Raw genomic sequence first — 27919 nt, 5'->3', positions numbered from 1 at the left:
ACAGTATTGACCTACTAACACACATCTCTCGCTCTCTCTGTGTGTGTTGGGAAAGGCGGCGGCGACGGCGGCAGGAGGGGACGCGTTTCTCTCTCTCTCTCTCGTCTCCGAAGCCTTCCATAGAGACTGCCTGTCTTTGGAGCCACTCTTCAGCCCTTTCCACCTCATTCGCCTCTCTCGCGTCCGCTCCCTCCGAAGGCAGAGGCTGCAACGAGGAGAAGCTACCCAAAAGGAGAGCCAGAGAAGGAAGCTGGGCAAGGTAAGAAAAGAAAAGCCAAACCCTTCTCTAAACCCATCCCTTTCCCCTTCGGTGGGCTTTCTCTCCCTCCTCTCGGTGCCTCCCTTCTCTCGCTGTGATTTGCGCTTTAGTTGACCCAGGGTGCATCTACATTGTAGGATTAACGCGGGCGAGACACCGCTTGAAATCGCCTGTGGCGGAATGTTATGGAGTCCCCGGAGTCCTGGCGAAGAGGACAAACAACCACTCCAATCCCATCGCAAGCTGCATTCATTCCAGGTATGGGCAAACTTGGGCCCTCCGGGTGTTTTGGACTACAACTCCCACAATTCCTAACAGCCGGTAGGCTGTTAGGAATTGTGGGAGTTGTAGTCCAAAACACCCGGAGGGCCCAAGTTTGCCCGTGCCTGGTGTAGATAGATTTCTGATTTGCACCCTAAGACTTTTGATTCGTGCCTTAACATATCTACACGTGTCTTTGAAAGAAAACAACCCTCAATACACACCCCTAATAAGCGATCGAGCAACTTGTTGGCAACGCAGGGACTTCCTTCATCAGAGTGTTTATTTTCAGTGATTATTTTCTTAATGGGATATTGATGGTTTACTGCTTCAACACAGCCCTATATCCCAGAGTAAGATAATGTGGGACTTTTCTGCCTTGATATTCTGGGATATAGGGCTGTTTAAACTCATCGGGACGGAGGGGGGTTGGTTGGCTCTGTTCCTTCATGGCTACCAACAATCCAGACCTGCTGGGCCCATAACCCATTTCAGGTAATTGAGATAAAGCGATCGTAAATCAGCTGCCTGATATCTCAATTACCTGACAGGCTCTGGGGACCCATCCACACAGCCCTATAACCCAAAATATCAAGGCAGAAAATCCCCCAATAGCTGCTTTGAACTGGAATATATGGCAGTGTGGACTCAGATAACCCAGTTCAAAGCAGTTATTGGGGTTTGTCTGCTTTGTGGAAGGGCCCTGGGCTCTTGGTTGTTGTTGCATAATCCGACTCCGAAATCGGTCTTTTGGGAGAGAGAAAAGAGGCAACCCTAGAAGGGTGTGGAGTTGAGGTAGGCAAAGACTAGCAAAGGGGATATTTTTGTCTTCCCGGATGATTGGCATCCAGAGACAAGTCTCAAGAAATCGTGGATAGAGATCAGTTTGCTTGGAAGTTGCTCCGGATTTCAGGAGAGTTTTCTGCTTCAGATCCACACCCACATAGCCGGAGGGGAAATGGCTAAAACTGGTTCGCTTTCACAGATTGCATAATAATCCGTCCCGTGTGAATGCTCAGGATAGGTAGGGCGCAAAGGGACCTTTTTGGTGCAGCCTTGTCACTAAGTGACATGTTACATCGGATAGAAAAGGGGCTTTTTGTGCCCCTCCCCTCAAAAGCAAAGCAATGCTGCAGGCGAGATCCTTTTTGTAACATTTTCCTGACATTCCATTTTCAGATGTATGATAGAAAATAGGGTTGGTTGTTGTCTAAATCATTGGAGTCTCCTTCCTCCCAAACTAGTGATTGGGTAGAAACTGTTGCAGGAAAGAGAGAGATTCCCTTTCTAATAGTCCACTTTGAAAGAAGATGCCTGATGAGAAAATAGAGCTTGGGTGAATCATCCCCTTCCCTCCAAAGGAAAGGATTGTTGAGGCTGCTACAGGAGAGATCCCCTTTCTTGAAAGCCCACTGCACTATTGAAAAGAAGACATGTAACAATGTGTTGTCGAATGGCCGGAATCATGTGAGTTATGAGGGCTGTATGGCCATGTTCCAGAAGCATTCTCTTCTGATGTTTTGCCCACATCTGTGGCAGGCATCCGCAGACTTGTGAGGTCTGTTGGAAACTAGGCAAGTGGGGTTTATATATCTGTGGAATGTCCAGGGTGGGAGAAAGAACTCTTGTTTGTTTTAAATGTATTTCTGTGATTGTATTTTATTGTGTCTTGCTGGGCTTGGTCCCCATGTGAGCCTCCCCGAGTCCCTTCGGGGAGATGGGGCGGGATATAAGAAGAAAGTTATTATTTATTATTATTGATTAGCATTGAATAGCCTTGCAGCTTCAAAGTCTATCTGCTTCCTGCCTAGGGGAATCCTTTGTTGGGAGGTGTTAGCTAGCCATGATTGTTTCCAGTTTGGAATTCCTCTGTTTTCTTTATTTACTGTCCTGATTTTAGATTTTTTTTAAAAATACTGGTAACCAATTTTGTTCCTTTTCATGGTTTCCTCCTTTCTGTTGACATTGTCCACATGCTTGTGGATTTCAATGGCTTCTCTGTGTAGTCTGACATGGTGGTTGTGAGAGTGGTCCAGGATTCTGTGTTCTCAAATAATCTACTGTGTCCAGGCTGGTTCATCAAGCGCTCTGCTCTGGCTGACTTCTCTGGTTGAGTTAGTCTGCAGTGCCTTTCCTGTTCCTTGATTCGTGTTTGGACAATGCTGCGTTTGGTGGACCCTATGTAGACACGTAACACATTTATACGTCTATATGTTTAGTACTGAAGAAGGTAGCTTTCAAGCGCTGCTGCTGCTTTGCCTTTTCCCGACACCGTTCCTGGAAATGTTGCATTATGTAACCACGGCTGAAGTCAGGCTAGGAATATAGGAAGCTCTTTTTTATATATATACATACAAAGAAACTAAAACGCTGCTTTTGTCAAACGTCAAGCAATTCCTGGGGGAGAGGGGGCCTAGCTCCTCCCTAAAGAGAGGGAAAAGAGCGGATCCGTGGGTCCTTGTCCCTTAAAATGAGAATCACGCGCGACTATATTTAGCCTCGGAGCGATTGTGGCTTCCAAAGAGGCTATTTCTGGCCCGGTTCGGTTTTTTTTTCCTTTCTCTCTCTGCGCAAACAGACGTTCAAGGACGTTGGCTCGCGTTTTGAACTCTCCACGCCTTCGGAGACGGGTGGCGGTGGTGTTTTTTGTTTTTTTTTCATGATAAGGCGGGTATTTTTAGGAAAGGCATTTCGCCCAGACATCGAAGGCTTTTCTCCGTAGGTGTTGCCTTTCATGGATGCCTTTCTTTCCCCCTTCCCACTCTTAGAGGGAGGGCAAAAAAGAAAAAAAAACGAAAGCCTTTTCGCAAATTGTTCACGCTTCGTGTTAATCATTACCCTGCAAAAGCAGGCTGGCCAAGGGAGTGGAAAGGGCGGTCTTTCCAGCCCGAGTACGTGTGTTATATATATACAATCTGGGCTGACATTAAAAACACACACATAACCAAATCTAGGTCAGTATTCCATGCCAAATGCCCGCTGAAAAGCAGCGTTTGCTCTCCTTCCTCACCCTTAACTCCCCGAGCTTTGCAACGCGATGAATCTTTTTTTTTTTTAAAGGGGAAAAGGGAACATGGACCCCCGATCCTAAACCGAAGGCTGTAGGAAGAAGGTAGTTAAACTCCACTTTGAACTGAGCGCTATGGAAAGAAGAGAGTTGTGCTTTTGGTGAGGCGCCAGCACTCTTGGGCAGGGGAGAAAGGCTAAAGACCTTGTGAAACTACATCTTCCGGGTTTCCATAGCATCGGGCCAGGGCAATTAAAGTGGGGTCAAACTGTGACAATGTAGACGCGTCCTTAACGCATTTGTTCCCCGATGCATTGAATCTATAGTGTAGATGTCCATGCCTGAGTCACTTTAGGAGTCCCCTGAGGAGCGTTGTCAGCCTTGTCAGGGGCGGGGAGGGAAAAGTATGTGTGACTATATATATGTGTGTGTGTGCCAATACACACATACATATATGTATCTCCCCTTCTCGTCCTTCCCCCGCCATATATATCCTTCTACTCCTCCCCTCCATATATATGGAGCCAAAATGTGTGTGTGCGTATAGTAAATATAGATAGATAGATACCTCCTTCTACTCCATATATAACGGCGCTCCATGCAGTCATGCCGGCCACATGACCTTGGAGGTGTCTACGGACAACGCCGGCTCTTCGGCTTAGAACTGGAGATGAGCATCACAACTCCCAGAGTCAGACATGACTGGACTTAACATCAGGGGAAACCTTTACCTTACTCCATATATATAGATAGAGGCAAAACCTATATATGTGTGTGCGTATAAGGGTGTGTATGTGTGTGTGTGTATATATATATATCCTATATACACACACATATATAGGTTTTGCCTCTCTCTCTCTCTATATATATATATCCTTCTACTCCATATATATAGAGAGACAGAGAAAGAGAGAGAGAGGCAAAACCTGTGTGTGTGCCTCCTCCTGACGTGTGTGTGCGTATAAGGTGTATATATATCCTTCCTTCTACATACACAGAGAGAGAGAGGTTTTGGCTTCGACATATGTCTCTTTTCTTAGCTCTTTCCAGCCTTTCTGCTCCGTCCTCGGGGTCCCCTTAATGCCCCCCCCCCCCCCCCCAGGAACCTTCCCCAATTCCTCAAATGTCCCTCCGGGGGAGGTGCCACCCCGCTCCCTTTTGTGCGCCCTGCCCACCCTCCTTTTTGGTCTCCCGAGTGGAGCGGGGTGTGAGCTCAGGTGGGGTGCCTTTCGAGGGCGGAGGGGGCCCGGCTGGCGTCTCCGCATTCCTTTGTTCTGAGGCGGGGAAGGGAGAAGAGGGGGGAGTGGGAGCAGGCCGAGGTAGCGCTCCAGCACGGGGTGTTTGTCTGTGGAAAAAAAGAGCCGAGGGGAGTAAATAAAGCCGCCTCGCAGTTGTTTTGTACTGGCGGGGAGCGAGAGGAGAACAAGCTGGCCGGAGGGAGGGATGCGTCTCCAGTCACGTAGTGGGTGTACTCGGCCCAGGAGCAAGAGGAGGAGGGGGGAGGGCAGGCTTATTCGCTCCCCCTTCCCCTCTCTCTGCCTCCTGGCTCAGGGACGGGGCCGTGTCAAGCCAGTCAGGCGGCCCTCACGTTCCCGCCGGAGCCAACCAGAGGGACGCCTGGAAGGCCGCCTTGCTCCCTTCTTCCTCAGCAGCAATTGCGGGTCGAGGAGGAGGGCAGGGAGCCTGCATGGCCTAGCTTCTCAAAGCCTTCGGGGGTGGGGGGGGGGGGGTGCGCCTAGCATACACACACACATATATGGAGCCTCCGATGGCCTAGGGGATAAAAGCCTTGACTTGAAGGTTGGGTTGCTGACCTGAAAGCTGCCAGGTTCGAATCCCACCCGGGGAGAGCGCGGGTGAGCTCCCTCTTTCAGCTCCAGCTCCATGCGGGGACATGAGAGAAGCCTCTCACAAGCATGGTAAAAACATCCAAACATCCGGGCGTCCCCTGGGCAACGTCCTTGCAGACGGCCAGTTCTCTCCAGAAGCAACTCCGGTTGCTCCTGACACGAAGAAAAAAACCCCCACACATATATGTGTTCTCTGTTTGTGTACACACAAGCACATATATACACATACAGAGGGAGGGAGAAAGGGGGATCTATGTGGCTGAAATGAACTTCAGCCTCTCTTCCAGACCTACAATTCTGTGACTGCCATATATACAGATATAGATATACAGTAGAGTCTCACTTAGCCAAGCTAAATGGGCAGCAGAAGCAAAATCTTGGATAATAAGGAGGGATTAAGGAAAAGCCTATTAAACATCAAATTAGGTTATGATTTTACAAATTAAGCACCAAAACATCATGTTATACAACAAATCTGACAGAAAAAGTAGTTCAATACGCAGTAATGTTATGTTGTAATTAATGTATTTACGAATTTAGCACCAAAATATCACGATATATTGAAAACATTGACTACAAAAATGGCTTGGATAATCCAGAGGCTTGGATAAGTGAGATTCTACTGTATATGTGTTCTCTATTTGTATACACTTGTGTGTACACACAAGCACATACAGAGGGAGGGAGAAAGGGGGATCTATATTGCTGAATGAACTTCAGCCTCGCTTCCAGTCCTACAATTCTGTGACTGCCATATATATAGATATAGATATATACTGTATACACACACATAAAAGGTAAAGGTTTCCCCTGATGTTAAGTCCAGTCATGTCTGACTCTGGGGGTTGATGCTCATCTCCGTTTCTGTCTGTAGACACCTCCAAGGTCATGTGGCCAGCATGACTGCATGGAGCGCCGTTACCTTCCCGCCGGAGCGGTACCTATTGATCTACTCACATTTGCATGTTTTCGAACTGCTAGGTTGGCAGATATACACACACATACACACACACACATATATCCACTTCTTCCCCCCCCCCCCCCCCCGCCGCCATATACTGTATATGGGAAGAGGGAGGACTAGGTTGAAATGAATCTTGAGTTAACTTCCAACTCTACTCTCTCTCTACAGTATAGTCTCACTTATCCAACATAAACAGGGCTGGCTGAACATTGGATAAAGCAAAAATGTTGGATAATAAGGAGGGATTAAGGAAAAGCCTATTAAATATCAAATTACGTTATGATGTTACAAATTGAGTACCAAAGCATCATTTTTTACAAAAATCTACATAAAAAGCAGTTCAGTACACGGTAATGTTGTGTAGTAATTACTGTATTTATGAATTTAGCACCAAAACATCGCAATGTATTGAAAACATTGACTACGAAGACACTGGCTACTAACAAATTGACTACAAATAAAGATAGAATTGCTTAAAATGGATTTACAATAACAACATTATCAGAAGTTAAATCCATAAGAAGTTCAGTCTTTGCTGCCTAGGGAAACAGCTGTGGATCGGGCGGGAGGCAGACTGCATTGGATAATCCAGAACGTTGGATAAGCAAATGTTGGATGTGAGACTCTACTATACACACACACACAGTATATATAGTATATGTGTGTGTGTGCGCACACACATATATATACACATACAGAGGGAGGGAGAAGGGGGGCCTACATGCCTGAAATGATCTTTGGCCTCCCTTCCAATCTTACAATTCTATGACATATACATGCATACACACACAGTCATATACAGAGAGTTGGAAGGAGAAAAGGAGAAACCAGTTGGCTGAAATGAGCCTTGACCTCGCTTCAAACCCTATAGGTTTATGGTTGTGTTCTCTCTCTCATTTTATGTCTGAAATTAACTTTGCCCTCCCTCCCAATCTGAAGGTTCTGTGACTGCTGTGACACAGTTACTTCTGAGTGGAAACAAACAAAATCCCCAGGCTGTAGCCTTTCCCCATGGATTCCAAAATTGTACTTACTGGCAGGCATGCTGTTGTTTTAGTTCCAAGTCATTAGAGGCATGTGTGTGAAATATTCTTTCTTGTTAGAAATGTGTACAGTACAAGTTGAGCAGTCCTTATTCTCAAATCCAAAATATTCCAAAAATCATCCACATAGATGGCAGCGATAGCAATACCTTTGCTTTCTGATAGTTTGATGTACACAAAATTTGTGTCATGCATTGCAAATATTGTGTACAATTAACTTCAGGCTAGATCTGTAAGGTGTATATGAAATATATGTGGAGTTTGTGTTTAGATTTGGGTCCCATCTCCAAGATATCTCATTATGTATATGCAAATATAGGTATTTCAGACACCACCCCCCCCCAAATCCAAAACATGTCTGGCCCCAAGCTTTTTTCCATGCTGGATAACCAAGCTGTGCTTGAGGAGCACCAAATGTATTATTTGGAGTTAATATGAAAATAAATCTGAGTGAGATGGCCGCAGTCATTACCAGATCCCTCCAGTGATGAATATGTAGGTGGCATTTACAGAGCAGAAAAGATTAACTGCTGCCAATTGGTTCCATATATAGAAGACTGTTGAGTTTTCCTCCACAGTTATAATTTAATTGGTATCCCACTGCTATTAACTGCTACCTGAGATTTTTTTTTAACCAGCCAGTACAATTCAATTTCTGTTTATTCCAAAGTAAACTATACTGTATAGAGTGGGACTGGTAGTCCTATCCTACTTTGTGAAGACATGTTTACTTGGAAGATAATCCCACCATGTTCAGTGAAGTTTATTCCTGTGCAAAAGGTAGATAGGAAAGCAGTCTAAAATCACAGAGATCAGTCCCAGAGCCTAAACATGGTGGCAGTTACTAACTATGCTGTGGCACAAGTAAGCATATGTGTATGACTTAAAAATAAACATGTTCCACTGGTGGGAAAAGAGAACAATACTGGGGGTAAATGTTTATGCAGCTAACATTAATGGATTACTTCAGGAGTTATTTCACAAGCTATCTTAACCCTTGTAGCTCCGAAGTGATTGTGACCACACATGGAAAGAAAATAGCAGTACCTGGCAGTTTATATAACTGAGAATATAACTAATAATAATATTTGAAAATATCACCACCACAATACTAATAAATTTTGTATGCATATATTTACACAAACGCCTATTTGCAGGTACAGATTAACACACATATGTCTCTGGAGGGGGGAGAGAGCAATGATTTGCCTTCTCCAATTTGATGTTCTACAGATGGATTGGAGTAAAATTAACATCATCCCCTTTCAGCATTCAAAATGATGGAGGCCATCAATTGGCAAAAAGTGCTGTTTATTTTTCCCCCTATGGTTAGATCTCTCTGACTGTTGTAGATGTTTGTGGGGACTGAAATGTGAGTACGTCAGTAATCTTGAAAAGAAGTTTAGGAGGTAGTGACTTATTTTAAAAAGCCTTGTTCTTGTTGACCCTGGGATGAACCGACCACCTAAAAATGGAGTAGGTCACTTCATTGTTGATTTCATTGCTTGTCTATATTTAGAAAATTTACTTTTTTAACATGATCTCTTATTTGAGCCTGGGGTGGGTCTCCAAAAAGGAATTTTTCTGCACTCTGTTTTCTGCTGACCCCCAAGGCTACAATGAATGAATGCTAAAGCATGCTATTTTTGAAAAGCTTTGGGATTAAGGAAATTAGAATGGAGAACATTTCCAGTGCTATTGGACTGCTAGAAGAAATGCTGACCAACAAAATCTGGAGGGCTATATGTTCTTCATCCCTGTTTTAGGCTTCTTTTCCCAACCTTTTGGAATTATGAGAGAGAAATTATTATTCAAGATTTCTAGATTAGAATCACATAAATGTTATATTGAAAAGTTCAACTTCATGTAATCTGCAAATGTGATATTTCATGTATTGCCAAATCCAAGGATTAGGAAAACCACAATTTATTAGATTATATTGTTTGGTAGGTGTTTAAAAATGACTTGGATGGAGGTTTCCAGGGCAGAAAATGCTGAGTCCAGAACCAGTTTAGCTGAAGGCAAGAATTGTGAGAACCTCTTCCAACTCCACACTGATTTGGGATAGAGTCTATTTAATAATACTCATAGCAGCCTTTCATTCCTGTATGAGACTCTCAAATGGTTTGAGATAATAGAATTTGAGAACTCGGTCATGACGCTAATTGTTTTTTGGCCAGTCATCATTTGTCATGAATTTTCTTGTCCATTGCTCTTCTGCGTACATGGGCAAACTTTACCAGATACTGAGGGTTTGTTTGTTTGCATGTATTCATTAGAAAAGGAATTGTCAGGTATAAGAATTGTCCTGAATAGAAGACATAAATGATAAATGAATTAAATTAGGTTCCTATTTAGAGAAAGATAATATCTGTCTGGTCTTTATACAAGTTTTGAAATGAAACTATTGGCCTCTACATTTCAGAAGAAACAACTGGCAGAATCACCTTTGAGTATTCCTGACCTAAAAAAAAAAATCTATGAAATTCATGGGTTTTCCATAAGGTGACAGGTGACTTGAAGGCATATACACTTACACATATGTTGGGATTTACAGAAGTGTGTTTCTGTTCCTTCCATCTTGCACCCCAAAATCATACTCCAGAATGTTTCATTCCCTTGGAACAGGTTTTCAGGAACTTGCCAGGGCTGTAGTGAGAAAGGAATGTTGCTATTCCCAGTTCTGCTGACAGAAGCAATTTCCTCTGCAGGCGCCTCCTACTAGATCTAGGCCACTGTCAATTATGTTGTAATGATTTCACATATTTTCTAAAGTTCACAGTCAATCTGGGTAAACAGAAGGGACATACCTTAACGTTTTGTGTCATCTGGAGTTCTTGGAACCACAAGCATTAAACAAAAAACTAAAGATTTTACACTTACACATGCATACTTGTCCCTTGGAAATACATTACAAAATACTTAACACTTAGTAATGTTACTTTGGCTCATTCCTTTTCTCCGGGCTTTGTGAAATGTTAATCTTGTTATCAGTTCAGCTGGTAATGAGCTGTGAGTATAGATGTGATATTAAGTAGTACAGTGTCAAATGAATTTTGTTATTACAAAATGTTATTACAAAATGGCTTTATTCCTGGAGAGATCATGCACATATGGTTGCTCACACAAAACTATTCTGGGTTGTGGGTTATCGGTGTGCTCCTACTTGTTAAATTCTGTGTTAACATCATCTTTAAATTTAGCCTATATAACATTGGTCTCCATGCTTGCCAAATTGTTAATAAAATAGCTCACTTCATAATTCATCAAGTAATTCATAGTCTCTTGTGTATCAACCACAGTAAGCTTGTTTGGGATGGTGATGATGACAATAATAATAATTTTATTTCTTACCCACCTCTCCTCATGGCTCGAGGCGAGTAAGATGGGAATTGTAATCCAGTTTGTGTGTGTGTGTGTGTATGTGTGTGTGTGTGTGTGTGTCAGGAGCGACTTGAGAAACGAAAGTCGCTTCTGGTGAATTGGCCGTCTGCAACGACATTGCCCAGGGGATGCCCAGATGTTTTGATGTTTTTACCATCCTTTTAAAAACATCAAAAACACCAGAAGCCACTTGCAGTTTCTCAAGTCGCTCCTGACATGAAAAAAAAACCATCCTTGTGGGAGGCTTTTCTCATGTCCCTGCATGGAGCTGAGAGAGGGAGCTCATCCACGCTCTCCCCGGGTTGGATTCGAACCAGCAACCTTCAGGTCAGCAACCCAACCTTCAAGTCAGCACTAGCTCAGTGGAATACTTTAATAAAAGATAGTATGTGCTGAAAGCCTTTGCTTGTAAAGGGCATTGAAACATACTAAATTTAATCTTTCCCAACTTCTGACAGTTAACTGTTGTCAAATAACTACGGTGATGTAAAGTAAAGATAACTCATAAGACTAACAATAAACCACAATTTGGTTAAGCCATAAATATGTAGTTACACAGATTATTTTACATTACAGTTAGTGGAATAAAAATCAGAGTTGAGAAATATGCAAGTCATGCAAATTTATTCATTCAAATATATTTCTGCACCATCCCTAATATAAAATGTAAGAGAACACAAATTTAAGAAAGCACAACAAGAAGAAAACAGCAAGTAACTATCTAAAAGTTGCTCAATACTAACAATGGGGATGTGCCACCAGTCACCCTTTCAGCCTTCCCACACAGAGAGTTGTGAGGATAAAGTAAAGAGAAAATGAGTAAATAATCAGTTGCATTAAGGGTGCGACTACATTGTCAAATGAATGCTGTTTGATAAAGTTGTGTCAAACTGCATTAATTCTACAGTGTTGCTGCACCCTAAGTCACAGACCCGAACCTTATGTGTGCCAATTGACTACTACCTACTTTGTTCTAGTTTATATTCACCATGCATTTTCAAGATTGTTTTTTCTACCGTTGTTATTCCATAAGAGCCATTCATTATTTGATCATAAATATTTATAGTTTTCCTGAGTTAGCTCTTCAGTTGACTTTTGTTCCAATATTTAAATAGTTCAGACATTTTATTTAGAAGCCTGTAGTGTATGTGTTTTCATGTGTGTGTGTGTGTGTATATATATATACAGTAGAGTCTCATCCAACACTCACTTATCCAACGTTCTGGATTATCCAACGCATTTTTGTAGTCAATGTTTTCAATACATCGTGATATTTTGGTGCTAAATTCGTAAATACAGTAATTACTACATAGCATTACTATGTATTGAACTACTTTTTCTGTCAAATTTGTTGTATAACATGATGTTTTGGTGCTTAATTTGTAAAATCATGATGTAATTTGATGTTTAATAGGATTTTCCTTAATCCCTCCTTATTATCCAACATACTTGCTTATCCAACATTCTGCTGGCCTGTTTATGTTGGATAAGTGAAACTCTACTCTGTGTGTGTGTGTGTGTGTGTGTGTGTGTGTGTGTGTGTGTGTGCATGCACATCTTCAAGTCGCCTGTTGCCTTGTGGTGACTCCATCGATTTTAAATGGTTTCTTAGGCAAGGAATATTCAAGAGTTGATTTTTCACTCTTTACTAAATACTTACAAATGTTTATTTTATTTAATTGTCACAAACATCAGGCCCGGGGTTTTGTACATGTTTCCGAAACACTATGGCCACTTTCGGAGTTTATCAAGGTGGGGAAAAATAGATCCCACTTTTAAAGCCAATCCTTCATTGTCCCAATTGTGACCAACTGAGTCACATACTACCCAGTGTTGATTAATGAATGCCTGCTAGGAGTCTGCCTTTGACTGGTCATTAATTTGCTGACAGATTTCACCATAATTATTATTTCCTTTTCATTTTAAATTGCCACCTATTTTTAATCTTGATTCACCAGAGGGCTCCAAAACAATTTTCATGTACTTCAGCTTTATGGATTTGGTTTTACAGTTTCAGATTTATGTTGGAATTGATTTCTGCTTTGTTTTCTTTTTTGTTGTAAATGCAATGGTTAGAGATTTGTTTAAAAGCTTACAGGCTCTCCATGAGCAATGTAAGCTTACTCAGGCTTCTTGCAGTTTATCTTCTCCTGCAAAGAAAAATAGTGTTAGCAGTGCATGTATAATCTCTACAGGACATCAATCACTGTGGTGTGTTTTTATCTTGAAACAAAACACAAACCTTTAGCTTATTTAAGACTAGTCTTATTCTACTAAAGGTTGTGCAAACTTCATTTACGTAACAATGTTCTTTTCCCAGATGGTTGGCTTGTTACATTATTGTTCTGATCTGTGGTTATTATAACATCTCTGATGCAATAATCTGAACAATGTAATGCTTTGTTTTTGGGTTATTGCGTGTTCTTGAGCAACAGATCTGACTCATCGGCTTAGCAGATTCTTCTAGATGTCCTTGCTATGGCTGTGCAGACTTTTGTGACAGACAAAATCCTGCAGATCCTCGGGCAAAATCTGAAATGATTTCCAACCAAATTATATATTCAGTTTTAACCTCAGTTTGTAGAAATATTTCAAATGCAGTATATGTAGCTGTAACAGACACCAGTGGCAGGTTTGACAAGCAAAAAATAGTGAGTGAACCAGTGAAATTACATTTGACTTTTGTTCAGACTGCTGGGGAAACTAACTGATTCTTCAAAAACTACTGTAGAAAACCTTTGTATTCTTTTTAAAAAGAATCTGCCACATTTAATTAGCATTCCTACAGTGTTTGATATAACTTTGTTTTTCCAAAGAGCACTTTTCTTGGACTTTGTCCAACACAGCATTACAGTAATGCTTGGCATGGGTATTATGTAAGAGACCTTTGCTCTAGAAACGGGCAGTTTTTACAGTATTTCACTGTTGGAAGTGGATTATATTATGAAACACAATGCCAGTTATCCTGCACCCACCCACTCCAAATTACTTAACAACTAGAAAACATTTTTAAAAAATTAAATACAGTTTTTCATTTTCATACAATGATGAAGCATGCTTGAGATAATTGTGAATTTTGCATATTTTATTTTGGAGCCTGACAGTAATTAAAACTTGAGTACATTTTTGCTGAGTTAAAGCTGCAGTCCTTTACAAATTTACCCAGAATTATGGTTCATTACGCTCAGAGGATTTTGCTCTTGCATGGATATGCATGGCATTATCACTGTGCAGAAAAAGTCCCTTTGCCTCCTCCCCCTAACATTCCAGGAACCAGCACTACATTCTTATGCATTTATTACAACCCCCACCCCCTTCCTGGAAACACTATGGACCAGGAGCTAATATCTCACAGTGTGGCATCATCCCACAGACCACGTTGAGTATTACTGTTTCTAAGAGTCTTGTGTGATCTCCAGTTTTAATGGGATGTGTGAAACAGATACTTGATGGTAGAATTAAGTTATCAACCTTTTTACATTTTGATTTAGACACTTAAGTCTACAAATGCATACACTACCAACTTCTTTGTCTCAAGTTAGTCTCAAAGGTGGTTACAAAATCCCTTCGTGTAATTCTCCCACAAAGTCTGTTATCAAGCTTGTTTTCCACGTTTGATTTATGCGGAACTTCCAGCCATAACCCTGAAATGATGATATTCCCCCCCCCTCCCAAAAGTATGACTAATTGTTGTCCCTGAAATGTGAACATTTTGGGATGATTCTTGGCAAAGTGTATATATACATACCTCTTCATGTAACCCTTGCGATGGGTGGGGTGGCAGTACAATATTTGTACCTGATTGTGAAATTTCCTTGCCTTAGAAGTCTGGTGCCAACATTGGTTTCTTTTCAGTGCCAGGTTGAATTGTGGTTTTTCATGTAAGCCTTTGGGCTTTAACGTTTTTTTTCCCCAAGCCCATCCAGGTTTTAAATTATTAAATCCTGCAATAGGAATGTTCAGATTATTCCACAAAAGCTTGTTCTGACATCTTATCATAGTAAGGAAGTAATAGTGGTTCTCTCAAATACTGTGCTAGAGGAGATTGGTAGGACTTTGAATAGGACCTTAGTGTGGATTTAATGCCTGGTGTCTGAGGAACAATTTCCTTGAGTTTGGAAAGACTTGTTACTTGAAAGTTGAAGGGTGGCAGATTTTCCACAACCGCTATCTGTACAAAGATGACGTCAAACAGTTTTGCAAGTTTGAGTTATGTACCTACATATTCTCCTGTTGTCAGGGTAATGTGACCTCTGGGACATGTATGACTGATCAATCTTAGGACAGTTTCACATTAAGTAGACTTCACCAGGAACTAACATTGAATCAGTCAGATTTGACAACTGAACAATTTGCCTTCAGGAAATTTGAAATGAAAATGACTCAGAAGTTATACATAACCAACAATCTGAGTTGAGTTTCTTATGCACAGAGGTAGTTCTCACAGGTAGGTCTCCTTTGCCTATATAACTTCAGTATATGATTCATAAGTCCTGTTGCTGCTTTTCCATTTAGCATGTATTAAAAGAAAATTGTTTTTAGCTTTGTATATATAATTACTTTAATGTGGCCATTGTGGGGAAGGTGTCCCTTCCAGAAAAACGCCATGGAAATCCTCTGGAACAATATCAGTGGTTGGTTTATTACACTAAGCTTGGCCTTTTGAGCTGGTGGACACATACTGAGATTAATCCAGCGGTGAGCCATTTGTTTTAAATAGAATAGAAACATTATTCGAGGTGCAGATTTAGATTTCCATCATCCTTTTACATGCCTTTGAGAATGCATGCAACAACACCGAAATGTCCAAACTATTTCCTAAAGGTCTTATTGGCAAATAATTATAAATGCCAAAAAAATAGGAAAATATATCTATATAAAGAACATAGAGTAAGAGTAAGTATTTATTAAGTTCAATAGGAAGTACTCCTGAATAAATATGTACAAGGTTGAAAATTGAATTGGACTTCTCATATTACTGGAAAATAGGTCACATATGAGCCCACAGATCTTAGCTGCTTTAGAATACTGTTTAGATGTGTAATTTCCATAACATAGCTTTTAGAGAATAGCTGAATTTCAGTTCGTGAATTATTAGAAAAGACAGTAACTTGTTTACTCGTAATGATCAAAGAAATGATAGTACATCAATTTCTGAAGTTTACTGGTAAAATATAAGTATGGAGGAGCTGTTCGCATAGGCTTTTTTCATTTATATTTAAATGACTGAAAAAGTAATTGTGAATTCTCTATATATTATTCATTTATTAAAATATGTATATGCCATGTTTTATCTTATAATACCAGTGGTATACCAAATGCAATTTCAAAAAATATACAATGAAAAGAAATAACAATGTGCATCAAAACCAACAAAACAACAAAGTTGATTAAAATAAATACTGTGACTTCTGGAAGAAGCCATTAGGGGGATTTTGGGCGAACTGGGCCTCCACACTTTATGAATATGATTATAATCCCATTTATATTTTAAAGTACTGGTGGACAACTGTGGGAAAAGTGATCCTTCAGATATATAGGTTTCTGCCTTGCATGTTTTCTATATTACCTCCTAGATAGTCAGTAGAAAAGAAATGTATTATATGTTATGCAAACATAGAAATTAATTTTAGGCAGGTCCTGTAATCTTTGAACACATAAAAGTTACATTTAAGGTTTCGGGAGCAGGCTTCCATTCACCCAAGAAAGATCTTTCTTACGTTCTTACCCTTGCTGCCCTTCCATGTCTCTCAGACCAGCCCTTCCCCATTATCATAATTATTTTATCCTGTCTTTTTCACCATAAGGACTCTGTATGTCAAGAGTACATGTACACATTATTAGTCTCTAAAGTGGAGCAATTTCTTTCCTTCAAAGTTTGGGGCCTGGTACTATAGTATTCATTTGGGCTTAATACTAAGTGTTTGATTTTGATATAAAATGAAACTACTCACATGCTTAGAAAGGAACTGCACTGTCACAGTGAAATTGCTGTGTGCCTTGTGGGACTTAGAAGAAGTTGCAAGGTCAGTTCTGTTTATAGTGTGTATTAGAAAAAGCCCTAGCGCTCAGATATTTCTGAGCCGAGGTTGATCTTCTATTCCAATTTGTTTTAGCACAGGTTTTGTACAATTGTACACACAATCAATCTACTAGGGTATTATCTAAACCTTGAAATGCTACTTTTTGGACTAAGACTTCCTCAAACCACGAAGTCAGTGGTCACAATTGGCATGGGGATTCTGAAATCTGTAACTTTCAGAAGTAACGTGAGTAACTTCTTGAGAAACTTTTCCAGTCTCTCAAAAATGACATAGGTAAAGCATAGGTTCTCTAATTACACTTGCATGAGGAGTGGGTAGGATAAAAGGCAACAACATTAAAAGCGAGTGGATCAGTGCCAATAACTTGCCAATGTCGAAACTTCAAACAATAGATTATTGCAAATGTACAGGAGCAGATGTGTATTGTATGATTGTTTATTTTTGGTTGCCCTGGTTCAAACAGCAAAGTGTCTTGAGCCAGTCCTGATTGTCTTTTATTTGGCTTTTGTCACAGAGAATTAGTATGTGGGACTCACTGACTGAGCTACAGTATGGCTTGCTGGTTAACCAACAGTAAACCATATGGAGCTATGTTGAATAACCTCTAATGGCCAACCGGTGTTGGAATTTGCACCCTTAGCAGGCCCAAGGGTTGGAGGAAGTTTGGATATGGCATAACATGGTTTCACCATCACTCCACCTATTCTTTGCCCACCGCTTGTGTCTTCTGCTGGCAGAAAAGTTGTGTTGGCAGATCACCATCTCTCCCATATACTTCCTACAATAACAAATCATTCCGTGATGCAGCTGTCTCATTCTAATGATAAGATATCCCTGGTGATCCCTCAAAGCAAATTTTATTGTAGCCACAGAAATTCTAAATTTCATCCACTACACCCATCTCTGCCATTGCTGCCTGGGCAATCCTAACTGGTCAAGATGACCATGGGCCAGCTTAACCAACAGTAAACTATATGGAGCTATGTTGAATAACCTCTAATGGCCAACGGGTTTTGGAATTTGCACCCTTAGCAGGCACAAGGCTTGGAGGAAGTTTGGATATGGCATAACATGGTTTCGCCATCACTCCACCTATTCTTTGCCCACTGTTTGGGTCTTTTGCTGGCGGAACAGTTGTGTTGCCAGATCATTTTGCTGGCTGATATTTGAGATCAGCTGGCACAAATGGGTTGTGGCAGGTTAAGACCAGTTCAGCCAGCAGGAAGCCAGTTCAACAAGGAGAAGAAGCTTCTGCCTAATCATCTCTATCTACTGACAGCCAATCTTTGAGTTAGGTTTGCATTGCTTGTCTTGGATGGAATCAGATCCCTGTCCAAAGGCTTTAGGCAGTATACTTTTCTAGTCACAAACAAGGTTATTGCTATCTTAAAATAAATCTGTTTGTCTGTGGGTCAGCTAATAACATTGAACAGGCTAAGTATTGATTGTTACATTGCTAAACCCGACAGTTGGCACTGCAAACAACTTTTAAGTATTTTTTTAAAAGCCCTGATCTTTCAAGAGTGACTAAGACATTTGGGTTTAGACCATTTTATGAGGGAGTGTTAAAGTACTTGCAAAATTAATCATAAGGGGAAATTGCAGAATTGAACTACATTAATAAGAGTTCATTGGTTAATGTGTAAATCTTAATGTTTTCCAGTGAAATTCTATGAAATAGCCAAGGTGAAAATAACTTGCTTTATTAAGAAAGTGTTTGTCATTATTACCAGGTAGAATTCAGACTGATAGAAGAAGGAACAGGCAAACTGAGCAAGAGAGAGAGGCTGTATGCCTTTGCTATTGCAATAACATATGGATAGCAATTTTTATGATCCATTCTATTTTATTTTAATCTGATTTTAGTTGTTAACTGAGTTTTGATGGTCTATTGCATTGTTTTGCTTAAGGTAACTGTTTGTATAATTGTCGATTTTACTGTATTTTTATTGTAATATGTTTTAACTGTTCTACCTGTGTGTATTTTCGGGCTTTCGTCTGTGTTAGCCGCCCCGAGTCCCAGCTGGGAAATGGAGGCGGGATAGAAAAATAAAGTTACTTACTTACTTACTTATGGTAGATATTCAAAATGACTCAGTCAAGGAAGCCACGGCCCTGATTCTGCAATACCTCAGCTGGGCTGCTGCTGATAGGGTGATGGAGGTTTTTCATTCATGGGGTTGCCATAAATGGAAGTACTACTTGATGGCAGTTAACAACAGGCTATTCCAAGATTGCAGAGTTTCAGTAAATTCACCAATAGAATGAAGTGCAGAATAATGACTCTTTAAAATAATACAATGTGAGAAGCAAAACCACTTTAGTATTGTGGTTAGTAGAAATATTAAGTTTGTTATCAGAAAAATAATCCATCTCTGACCTCAAAAATACTTTTTTCACTGACAGAGGAAGTGACACTTCATCTACCATTTCCTCAATGCTACTTTTGAATATGTACATTGCATGCTTAATTTCTCTCTCTCATATACAGTAAATACACACACACACACATACATATGAGAGAGAGAAAAATAAAGAATGCAGTATACATATTCAAAAGTAGTCCTCTTAGAAGCAGTGTTGAACATGCGTTTCAGTGTTTTCACTGCTGTAATAGTTATTAGGCAATCTTTCCATTAAAAATTCCATGCAGGTATATACAACTACCATAGTCTTAAACAGCTACTTGATGAATAAGAATAAGATCAAATGTCAAATTTAATTCAAAACTGTGGTTCAGATAATATCTGTAGTTCATGGTCTGTTTCTATCTTGAACCCACTGTGAGTAGAATGTGCAGATGCCTTTCACCTGTGTAGTTGTGTCTCATCACAGTGCCTCCACATGATGTGACACTATTATTCTGGGTACATTGTATTCATCCTCTTGATATTCTGCCATCACCTGGGCCTCCATATGTAGATCTGCTCTTTTTCTGAAAACAGTTGAGTGTCTGGAACTGATAAAAGGACTGAGTTGTTGATGGTGCCTTAAATTGTGTCAAAGATAGTCGCATGTGGTGAGCCTGCTAAGATATGCATAATTTGTGTTTGGTACAACTGTTGAATGTTGAGGACAAAAATGCCCTGTTAAATTAGAGGAAAGTTACGTTGGCCTTGTCTACACCTGCTGTGTTTGCACTGGAGGTAGTTTTCCTTAGCCCCGGTTAGGGACAGCTGGTGGATCTCTAGCCATGAAATTGGTCAATTTTTTCTGGATTTTACCACTGCTCTTTCTGTAGTTGACCTGAGTTGAATTGGTGCTCTTCTAGTGCTGGATTTTTGCCCTTTGGGTTTTGGCATCAGCAGAGCTCTAGTTTAACTCAGAGCAGCGGTGGGAAGATTAAGTAGTAAAATCCAGAGTGAATTTGTTGCCAACTCAGTGCTAGATCCATACACTGCCTCTCAGCACTACATTAGATCCTCACTTCCATTTCAATTTAAAGTTTCTGATACAAACTTCTTAATGTATGCTTATCATTATGACATCAATAATTTTGTTGGCAGACTGTAATCTCACTACTAATTACTTAGCAACTATGTCTGTTACACAAAATGAGCCAACTCTTAGGTGTATATATAATGTATTAATATATTGTGTTAATTGTATTAATTAGATATGAGTTGATTGATGCCTCTTGTGCATGTTTGGGTTTTGCTCCAGCTGTTGAAAATGAAATGAAATGAATTCGAAAATGAATTCGAAATGAGAGCTTTGAAAACTAAAGCATTTAATAGTAGAAGTAGCAAAGCTGGTTGATTAACTGAAAAGAATATTGGGTGTTGATCTGGATATCATAACGATTTCACATTTATGGTTAGCCAGAAACGCATTGGCAAATTGCTGTATCTCAAATATTTGTTTGAAAATAGCAATTAATAGGGAAAAGTATGAGAACTGGACTTAGACTATATTTTGTATCTGCATTGTCACAGTAATATCAGTGCAAAACCAATAGAATTTTATCCTATTTTGGAAAATTCTGCTGGTCTAGATATTACAGGATGTTTTTCTAGGGACATCTTTGCTGATGTAGCATGTTCTAGAAGTACAGTATCCAACATAAATGGGCCAGCAGAATGTTGGATAAGTGAAAATGTTGGATAATAAGGAGGGATTAAGGAAAAGCCTATTAAATGTCAAATTACATTATGATTTTACAAATGAAGCACCAAAACATCAGATTTTACAATAAATCGACAGAAAAAGCAGTTCAGTACACAGTAATGTTATGTAGTAATTACTGTATTTACGAATTTAGCACCAAAACATCGCAATGTATTGAAAACATTGACTACTAAAACATTGGCTACTAATAAATTGACTACAAATAAAGATAGAATTACATAAAATGAACTTGCAGTAACAGCATTGTAGGAAGTTAAATCCGTAAAAAGTTCAGTCTTTGCTGCCTAGAGAAACAGTTGTGGATCCATGTGGGAGGCAGACTGCGTTGGATAATCCAGAATGTTGGATAAGGAAAGGTTGGATAAGTGGGAATCTACTGTAACTATAAAAATATTGGGTGAATTATTAATAATGTCTACCTTTAGAAAAAATTCTGAAGTTACTGCAGAGCAATGTGCTACAATAATGCTTTTAGATCAGTAAAGTATATTTCCCCTCTAAAACCCAACTATTGTTACTGCTGCTGAGGTTGTCAGAAGAGTAGTAGAACAACAAATTACATTATTCTCACAGTAAAGATGCCCCAGAGATGTTCCAGAAAGCTTAGGTCACTTGTACATCTAGTACTCATTGATGTGGGCAAGTAAATCAGGTTTCTTGCAGAGACAAATTTTGTATTCCTTTCTTAATGGAATTGACTTTTCACACTGCAGTTTACAATACTATGTGAGTACAGTGATCCAAAGCAGCAGCATGAGCCTTACCAAGTACAAAGCAAAGAATATTAACACGAGTCTCTTTCAACCCTTTAATTCTATTAAATATTCCAAACTAAGAAATTCAAAATCCAAAAAAGCTTTTGGTCAATATATAGTATGAGTTCATTGCTAATAATTGCTGGGAAACTTTAAAATAGATTATTTGTGGCAAATTCTGTCTTATTTAAAATTGTGATATCATTATATATTGAAAGTATCATTAATTGAAATGAAACTATAATAAAGGCTGAATGGACAGGGATTTAGGAGGCTTGCATGGGGTCTTCTGCACACAGTGGTTATGCTTGTGTTAAAAGAAAAGTGGGAAAGGTGAGAACACAGCTAAGTATGCAAAAAGAAATATTAACATATCAGACCTCTAGAAAGCAAACTTTCTCTCTGACCCTGTTGCAAGTAGACATACTGGTTGTGTTCCAAGGAAATCATGAATCAGCAGACAGGGAAACTGACCTACTTCCCCAATTAAGCAAACTCACAGAGGCTTTTCCCATAAGAGGCAGGATCTTTCCAGGTGTGGGTGTGTAGGATGAACTAATTTTATGAGCCTTTGTAACACACAGGGAGAGCTCAGTGAGGAAAGTGACTAAACCTACTTAGCTCAGAATGCAAAGGATACTGACATAGATGTTTGGAACTGTAACAGAAGTTCAAAAAAAATTCAAAAGTGCTTCAATAGACTCAATCATCCATGTCTTGAATTTTTTTTTTAAAAAAAAGAACAAATTATAATGTTTTCATTTTATATCAACACCATTGTATTACACCACTGAATATAATGGGATTTGAGCAGCCACAGATTTTGGTATCCATGAGGGATCCTGGGCCAAACCGCTGTGGATATTAAGGGCACAATATACAATATGGGAACTGTGGCCAATTCAAGTGTGGGTAGAGTTACTTTGTCTTTATAATCTATCTCACTAGTGCAGATCTTGTTATGTGCCTCCAATTCATCTCCATCTTACAATGGCCCTGTCACAGGATTTTCTTGGCAAGATTGAATAATTGCTCAATTTTGAATATATCCACTGTGAAGCAAAGTACTATCGAGTTAAATTAACTTTCTAGTAAATACACTTAACATAGCAACATTAGTGAACCTGTTCAAACTCTGTGTAGAACTAGAGCTTGGTTTTGTCTTTTTAGGATATAAGAGAATATATCCTGCTAGGATTATTTTAATTCTTTTCAGACATGCAAGTAATATATCTGTTGATCTAATTATATCCAGTAAGATACAGTGGTTCTGTGATTTATGATTCCCCTTCTTTATGGGATTTAATCACTAAAAGATATTTTAAAATATTTTTAAAATGTGTGTAATATTAATAACTGAATAATTATTCTTTTGTCTACCCCAGGTTTGTTGAAAGAAGATTTCCATTTTCATTCTGAAGCAGATTTGACCAAGCCATCTTGATGCCCAAGACCATGGAACAAATGGAAGGATGCTTATGGATTTAAAGTTACTGTATTTACCCAGTTGTTATGATTCAAGAAGTTCTGGAAGATTAATTAACCTTGTTACTATTTGCCTACCTACTAAAATTGCTTCTGATGCAGCTGAGAAAAATGCAGTCCATTAAAACGGAACAGGCATCTGCTGATACAAGTAGCAATGTGGGCAAAATTATGGTACTTAATTCTGCATTAACAGATGTATCTGATGACTTAACTACCGGTGACGAAATGCTACTCTCTGAAGAAAGTATTGCAAAAAACAAGTCTTCGGCCTGCCGAAGAAAACGAGAATTCATTCCTGATGAAAAGAAAGATGCTATGTATTGGGAAAAACGGCGAAAAAATAATGAAGCTGCCAAAAGGTCTCGTGAAAAGCGGAGACTGAACGACCTTGTGTTGGAGAACAAACTAATTGCACTGGGAGAAGAAAATGCCACTTTAAAAGCTGAGTTACTTTCACTAAAGCTAAAGTTTGGTTTAATTAGCTCTTCAGCATATGCCCAAGAGGTCCAGAAACTCAGCAATGCAACAGCTGTTTATTTTCAGGAGTATCAGAATTCCAAATCAAGTATTAACTCTTTCATTGATGAACATGAACCAAGCATGGTGGGCAGCACTTGTATATCTGTTATTAAGCATTCACCACAAAGCTCTTTGTCGGATGTATCTGAAGTGTCATCTGTAGAGCATACTCATGCAAGTCCTATACAAAATAATTGCAGAGATCCAGAAAATAAGTTCCAGCTCATAAAGCAAGAGCCTATGGAATTGGAAAATTATGCAAGAGATTCACGAGATGAAAGAGGCTCCTATACAACATCCATCTATCAAAACTTCATGGGAAGTAACTTTAGTGGCTATTCACATTCCCCTCCACTGTTGCAAGTTAACAGATCCTCCAGTAATTCTCCAAGAACTTCAGAGGCTGATGATGGTGTTGTAGGAAAGTCATCAGATGGAGAAGATGAGCAGCAAGTTCCTAAAGGTCCAATCCATTCCCCCGTTGAACTTAAAAATACACATGCTACAGTTAAAGTTCCAGAGGTGAGCTCTTCTGCACTGCCTCATAAACTGAGAATTAAGGCAAAAGCGATGCAAATCAAAATGGAGTCACCGGAGAATGAATATGATGCTACCCAGAAATTATCATCACCAATAGATATGTCATCTAAAAGACATTTTGAAGTTGAAAAGCACAATGCACAAAATTTGGTACAAGCTTCTCATACTCCTTTCTCTGTTCAAGTGACTAATATCCAGGACTGGTCTTTGAAGCCAGAACATTGGCACAATCAAAAAGAACTCACTGAAAAAATTCCAAGTGGCTGCAAAAATGCAATAGCTGAGGTTAAAGACAATTCCTACAAAATATCAGAGACAGAGAACTTATATTTGAAGCAGGGAATCGCAAATTTGTCTGCAGAGGTTGCTTCCCTTAAAAGACTTATAACTACACAACACACCTCTCCTTCAGACTCTGGCTAGGTGACTACTGAATAATTGTTTGAAAGGATGTAATTTGCAGTAGATTGATATGTTTTGTATTATGCTGATTTTTCACTGGACTTGTGATGTCATTTCACTGTAATGTTCACATAATGTCTAATGGATGGTGTCTTTTTTGTGCACAGATTACTATGGAGACTAGACTGTCGTGATCACTATGCCTTGTGTATAGTTAAGTAGCCTGTGCAAAGGCTGTATATAGTGAACATTATTTTTATGTCGTTCTGTTACTACGAAGTGTGGAAGTTGCCAGTTCCAATAAACAATTGGTGACAAGCACAGAGGCTGTATGTTGTCGGTCCATTTCTATTTATTATTATGATTATGTTTAAGTATGCCCTACCTTTTCTCTCCAGAAGGAAACTTGTAACAAGTACAAATTCATCACAGACCTAAGAACCCTTTTTCTTATGAGAAAACATTTTTTTCAAATACAACCCTTGATGTGCTGCAGGACAAACTCCTTTTAAAATTCAGAGTTTAAAAGGTGGTTTTAAAGGAGACATGACAGCAGCAGCTACATAAAAAAAGATATGCATTAGTCTTTGGGTCAGCACAACGGGTCTTTCTGGATCATGGTCACATGCAATGGGCTAGTTTTCTAAATTATTATATTTCTCTGATCACAGAACAGCTGGCTAAAAGAATAAACAAAAATGAAGTGTGGTTTATCATATTCGGAGACAGGATACTCTGAAATCACTTTTTCTCCCTCACAGAGACTTGATAAAGAGATTGGAGACTATTAAAATCTGTCTGGCTGAAGTGGTGTGCCAAATATCCAATATCTACAAGAAAAGATGTGGACACAGCTGATTCATTAGTTAATATGTCTGCAACTATTTCCCCAAAGGATTAGAGGTCTCATTACTCCAAGATACTGTGAGACCCAAATACATGAATGATACATATCTTAGTGAGTGAGCCTCCATGGCTCTTTAAAGGGATTAGTAATAAAATACACTCATCATAACCAAACAAGTAAGTGTAACTTGAACTTACCTCTTGTAATAAAGGGGGGAAGAAGGGTGTGGTGGGACGGGGCACCAACATTTAAAATGAAATCTCCAGTACTTTTAGTAGCTTCTTTAAACCAAACATTTTCCCTCTATAGCAGGCATGTCTTTGTATAGATCAGGATGGGAAAATTGCAGCACTCCAGATTTTACTGCACCAAAATCTCTTGTTAGCCTTAGGCAGAGTAGCCAATACAGTTTAACAACATCTGGAGGCCTACACTTTACCCACTCTTGATGCCCATATTAGTGCTAGCATATTTTTATATCCCTTTGATTTCAGCCAGACATTCTGTCCCCCCCCCCCCCCCGCTTAGTTAATACTTTTGTTTTCTTCACTAAATACAGATTTTCATTCAATTTGCAGCTGCTGTTTATCAAAGAGGTTGCCCTTTGTAACTAATGAAGCAGACAACTTGTTTCTTCCTGGATACTATATTGTAAATCTTATCATCACTCACTATTGGCTATTCTGCATTGGACTGATGGGTGTTGCAGTATAACAATATCTGGAACGCACACAACTTGTTAATCCTCAACTAAAGGATTTTATTTATTTCATGTTCTTTGACACATAGTCTATTATAAAGCTGTTTCAACAAGAATTTGACTTAAACATAATATGGATTACAGCTTCATCAAGAGCACATCAGACTTAATACTTGGTTTGGCAGGGTATTCTGGTTTTAAATATTTATAATCTTCTGAGCCATATAATTTTTAAAAATAGTTCATCATTGATCTAGCATCTCTCATATACACCTTTTTTCAAGAGATAAAATAAACACTGCAAATGTTCAAATTAATTTTAAGTAATCAGTCTGGATGAGAGGAAAAATATATGGCAGGGAAAATTCCTTATCACCTTTACTTTTACTGTGTGATGATCCATAATGATTTAGTATAGTCAACGAATAACTTTGATTTTAATGATAATATGCTAAAAGTAGATTTGCACACAATGATTTCTGGATGTCTTGTACTAGTAAATAATGCCAATAATGTATGTTATCTGTACTTAATGTGCTTTGGACTTCACTAATTAGATTGAATGAATTCGAACACTTCATAAAAAGATTGATTGTATTACGTTTTGCACCACATTCCTTAATGCTAACAGTGGTTGTTGAAACTTTTCAAATTTTTAACATCTTCCTGCTCCTTCTCTACCAATGACCTTATAGTTTTTAATCCTGTGAAAAGAGTAATATGGGGATGTGGCTGAAATAGTTTTACCAGTAGGTATCTCATATCATTTCGAGTTTATATGCTTTCCTTTTCCTTTTTCCTGTTTCTTTGTATTTCAAAAATAACACATTCATGACTTCCCCTTTCTATGTTTATGTCCCAGTAGAGTTAGCATCAAGGAGCTATTTCACACATGATAATTGTAACACCAAGCTTTAATTTGCGTAAGTGGAATGAACCACAGATATTGCAACACCAAACTCAGAACATTTGTATCCTCTTACATCATGTCAAACACAATAATTTTAATAGAATCATTTACTGTAACCCTCATGGTAGATAACTTATCAAACAGTGAAATGCATACCACTTTTGGTATCTGTCAATCAGCTGTGATTAAAAATTAGATAAACGAAGCCTGACTTGAAAACATTATGGATTATGATTACTGATGTACCTAAAGTGTGAAAATGAATTCAGTATTCCCAGATCTGGAACTGCTGGATTAATAAGTAAAACCTAAACTTTCCGGAAGTTCAGTTTCATTTTTTAATGAATGGGTGTGCCTTCTACATTCTTTTGAAAGGGCTGAACAGAGCCCTGAGGTTGTCCATGAACATCATCTAGAAAAAAAAAAAAGCACAGGTCACTGTATCAAAACCATTTGCACTATGGTGAGATATATTACACATCTCTACACTACTGTATTTATTGTCAAATGTGCATCTGCACTTATTTATTGTATGCCCCAATTTTGCTGAAACTTTCCAATTTTTTCTGCTATGTTTGAATCCATGTGAATACAAAGGGCCTACTGTGGCTGATTTTTATCTACATGCATTGATGTCTGTATATGTGCTTAAGGAAGTGCTTATCCCTAAAAACACATGTTACGAAAGTCTCAGTCATGTTTTACACATGTGTAGGGGACTCATGGAGCCCCCGGCTTAAAAATGGAGATGAGCACCAACCCACAGAGTCGGACACGACTAGACAGTGTCAGAGGAAAATCTTTACCTTTACCTTAGA

The 27919-nt window shown here is 39.2% G+C and overlaps 2 protein-coding genes across 2 annotated transcripts in view; both read left to right on the top strand.

The window, feature by feature from the left end:
* The first annotated feature begins 120 nt into the window (after positions 1-120).
* Positions 121-24965, top strand: nfil3 (nuclear factor, interleukin 3 regulated). The gene is made up of 2 exons (XM_003216416.4): positions 121-259; positions 23081-24965. Exon 2 carries the CDS (start codon positions 23277-23279, stop codon positions 24663-24665), a length of 1389 nt encoding a protein of 462 aa, XP_003216464.1. The 5' UTR covers positions 121-259; positions 23081-23276; the 3' UTR covers positions 24666-24965.
* auh (AU RNA binding methylglutaconyl-CoA hydratase) overlaps positions 125-27919 on the top strand; it is a 94491-nt gene continuing 66696 nt past the window's right edge. The window contains exon 1 of the mRNA XM_016990773.2: positions 125-259. The gene's annotated coding sequence lies outside the window, so the exon portion shown is untranslated. The remainder of the gene's footprint in view (positions 260-27919) is intronic.

Source organism: Anolis carolinensis, chromosome 2 (genome assembly GCF_035594765.1).
Source record: "Anolis carolinensis isolate JA03-04 chromosome 2, rAnoCar3.1.pri, whole genome shotgun sequence".
Taxonomy (NCBI): domain Eukaryota; kingdom Metazoa; phylum Chordata; class Lepidosauria; order Squamata; family Dactyloidae; genus Anolis; species Anolis carolinensis.
This window is presented reverse-complemented; position numbering and strand designations above follow the sequence as displayed.

Coding starts and splice junctions, on each gene's coding strand:
- nfil3 (XM_003216416.4), top strand. CDS start 23,277: ATGCAGCTGAGAAAAATGCAGTCCATTAAAACGGAACAGGCATCTGCT.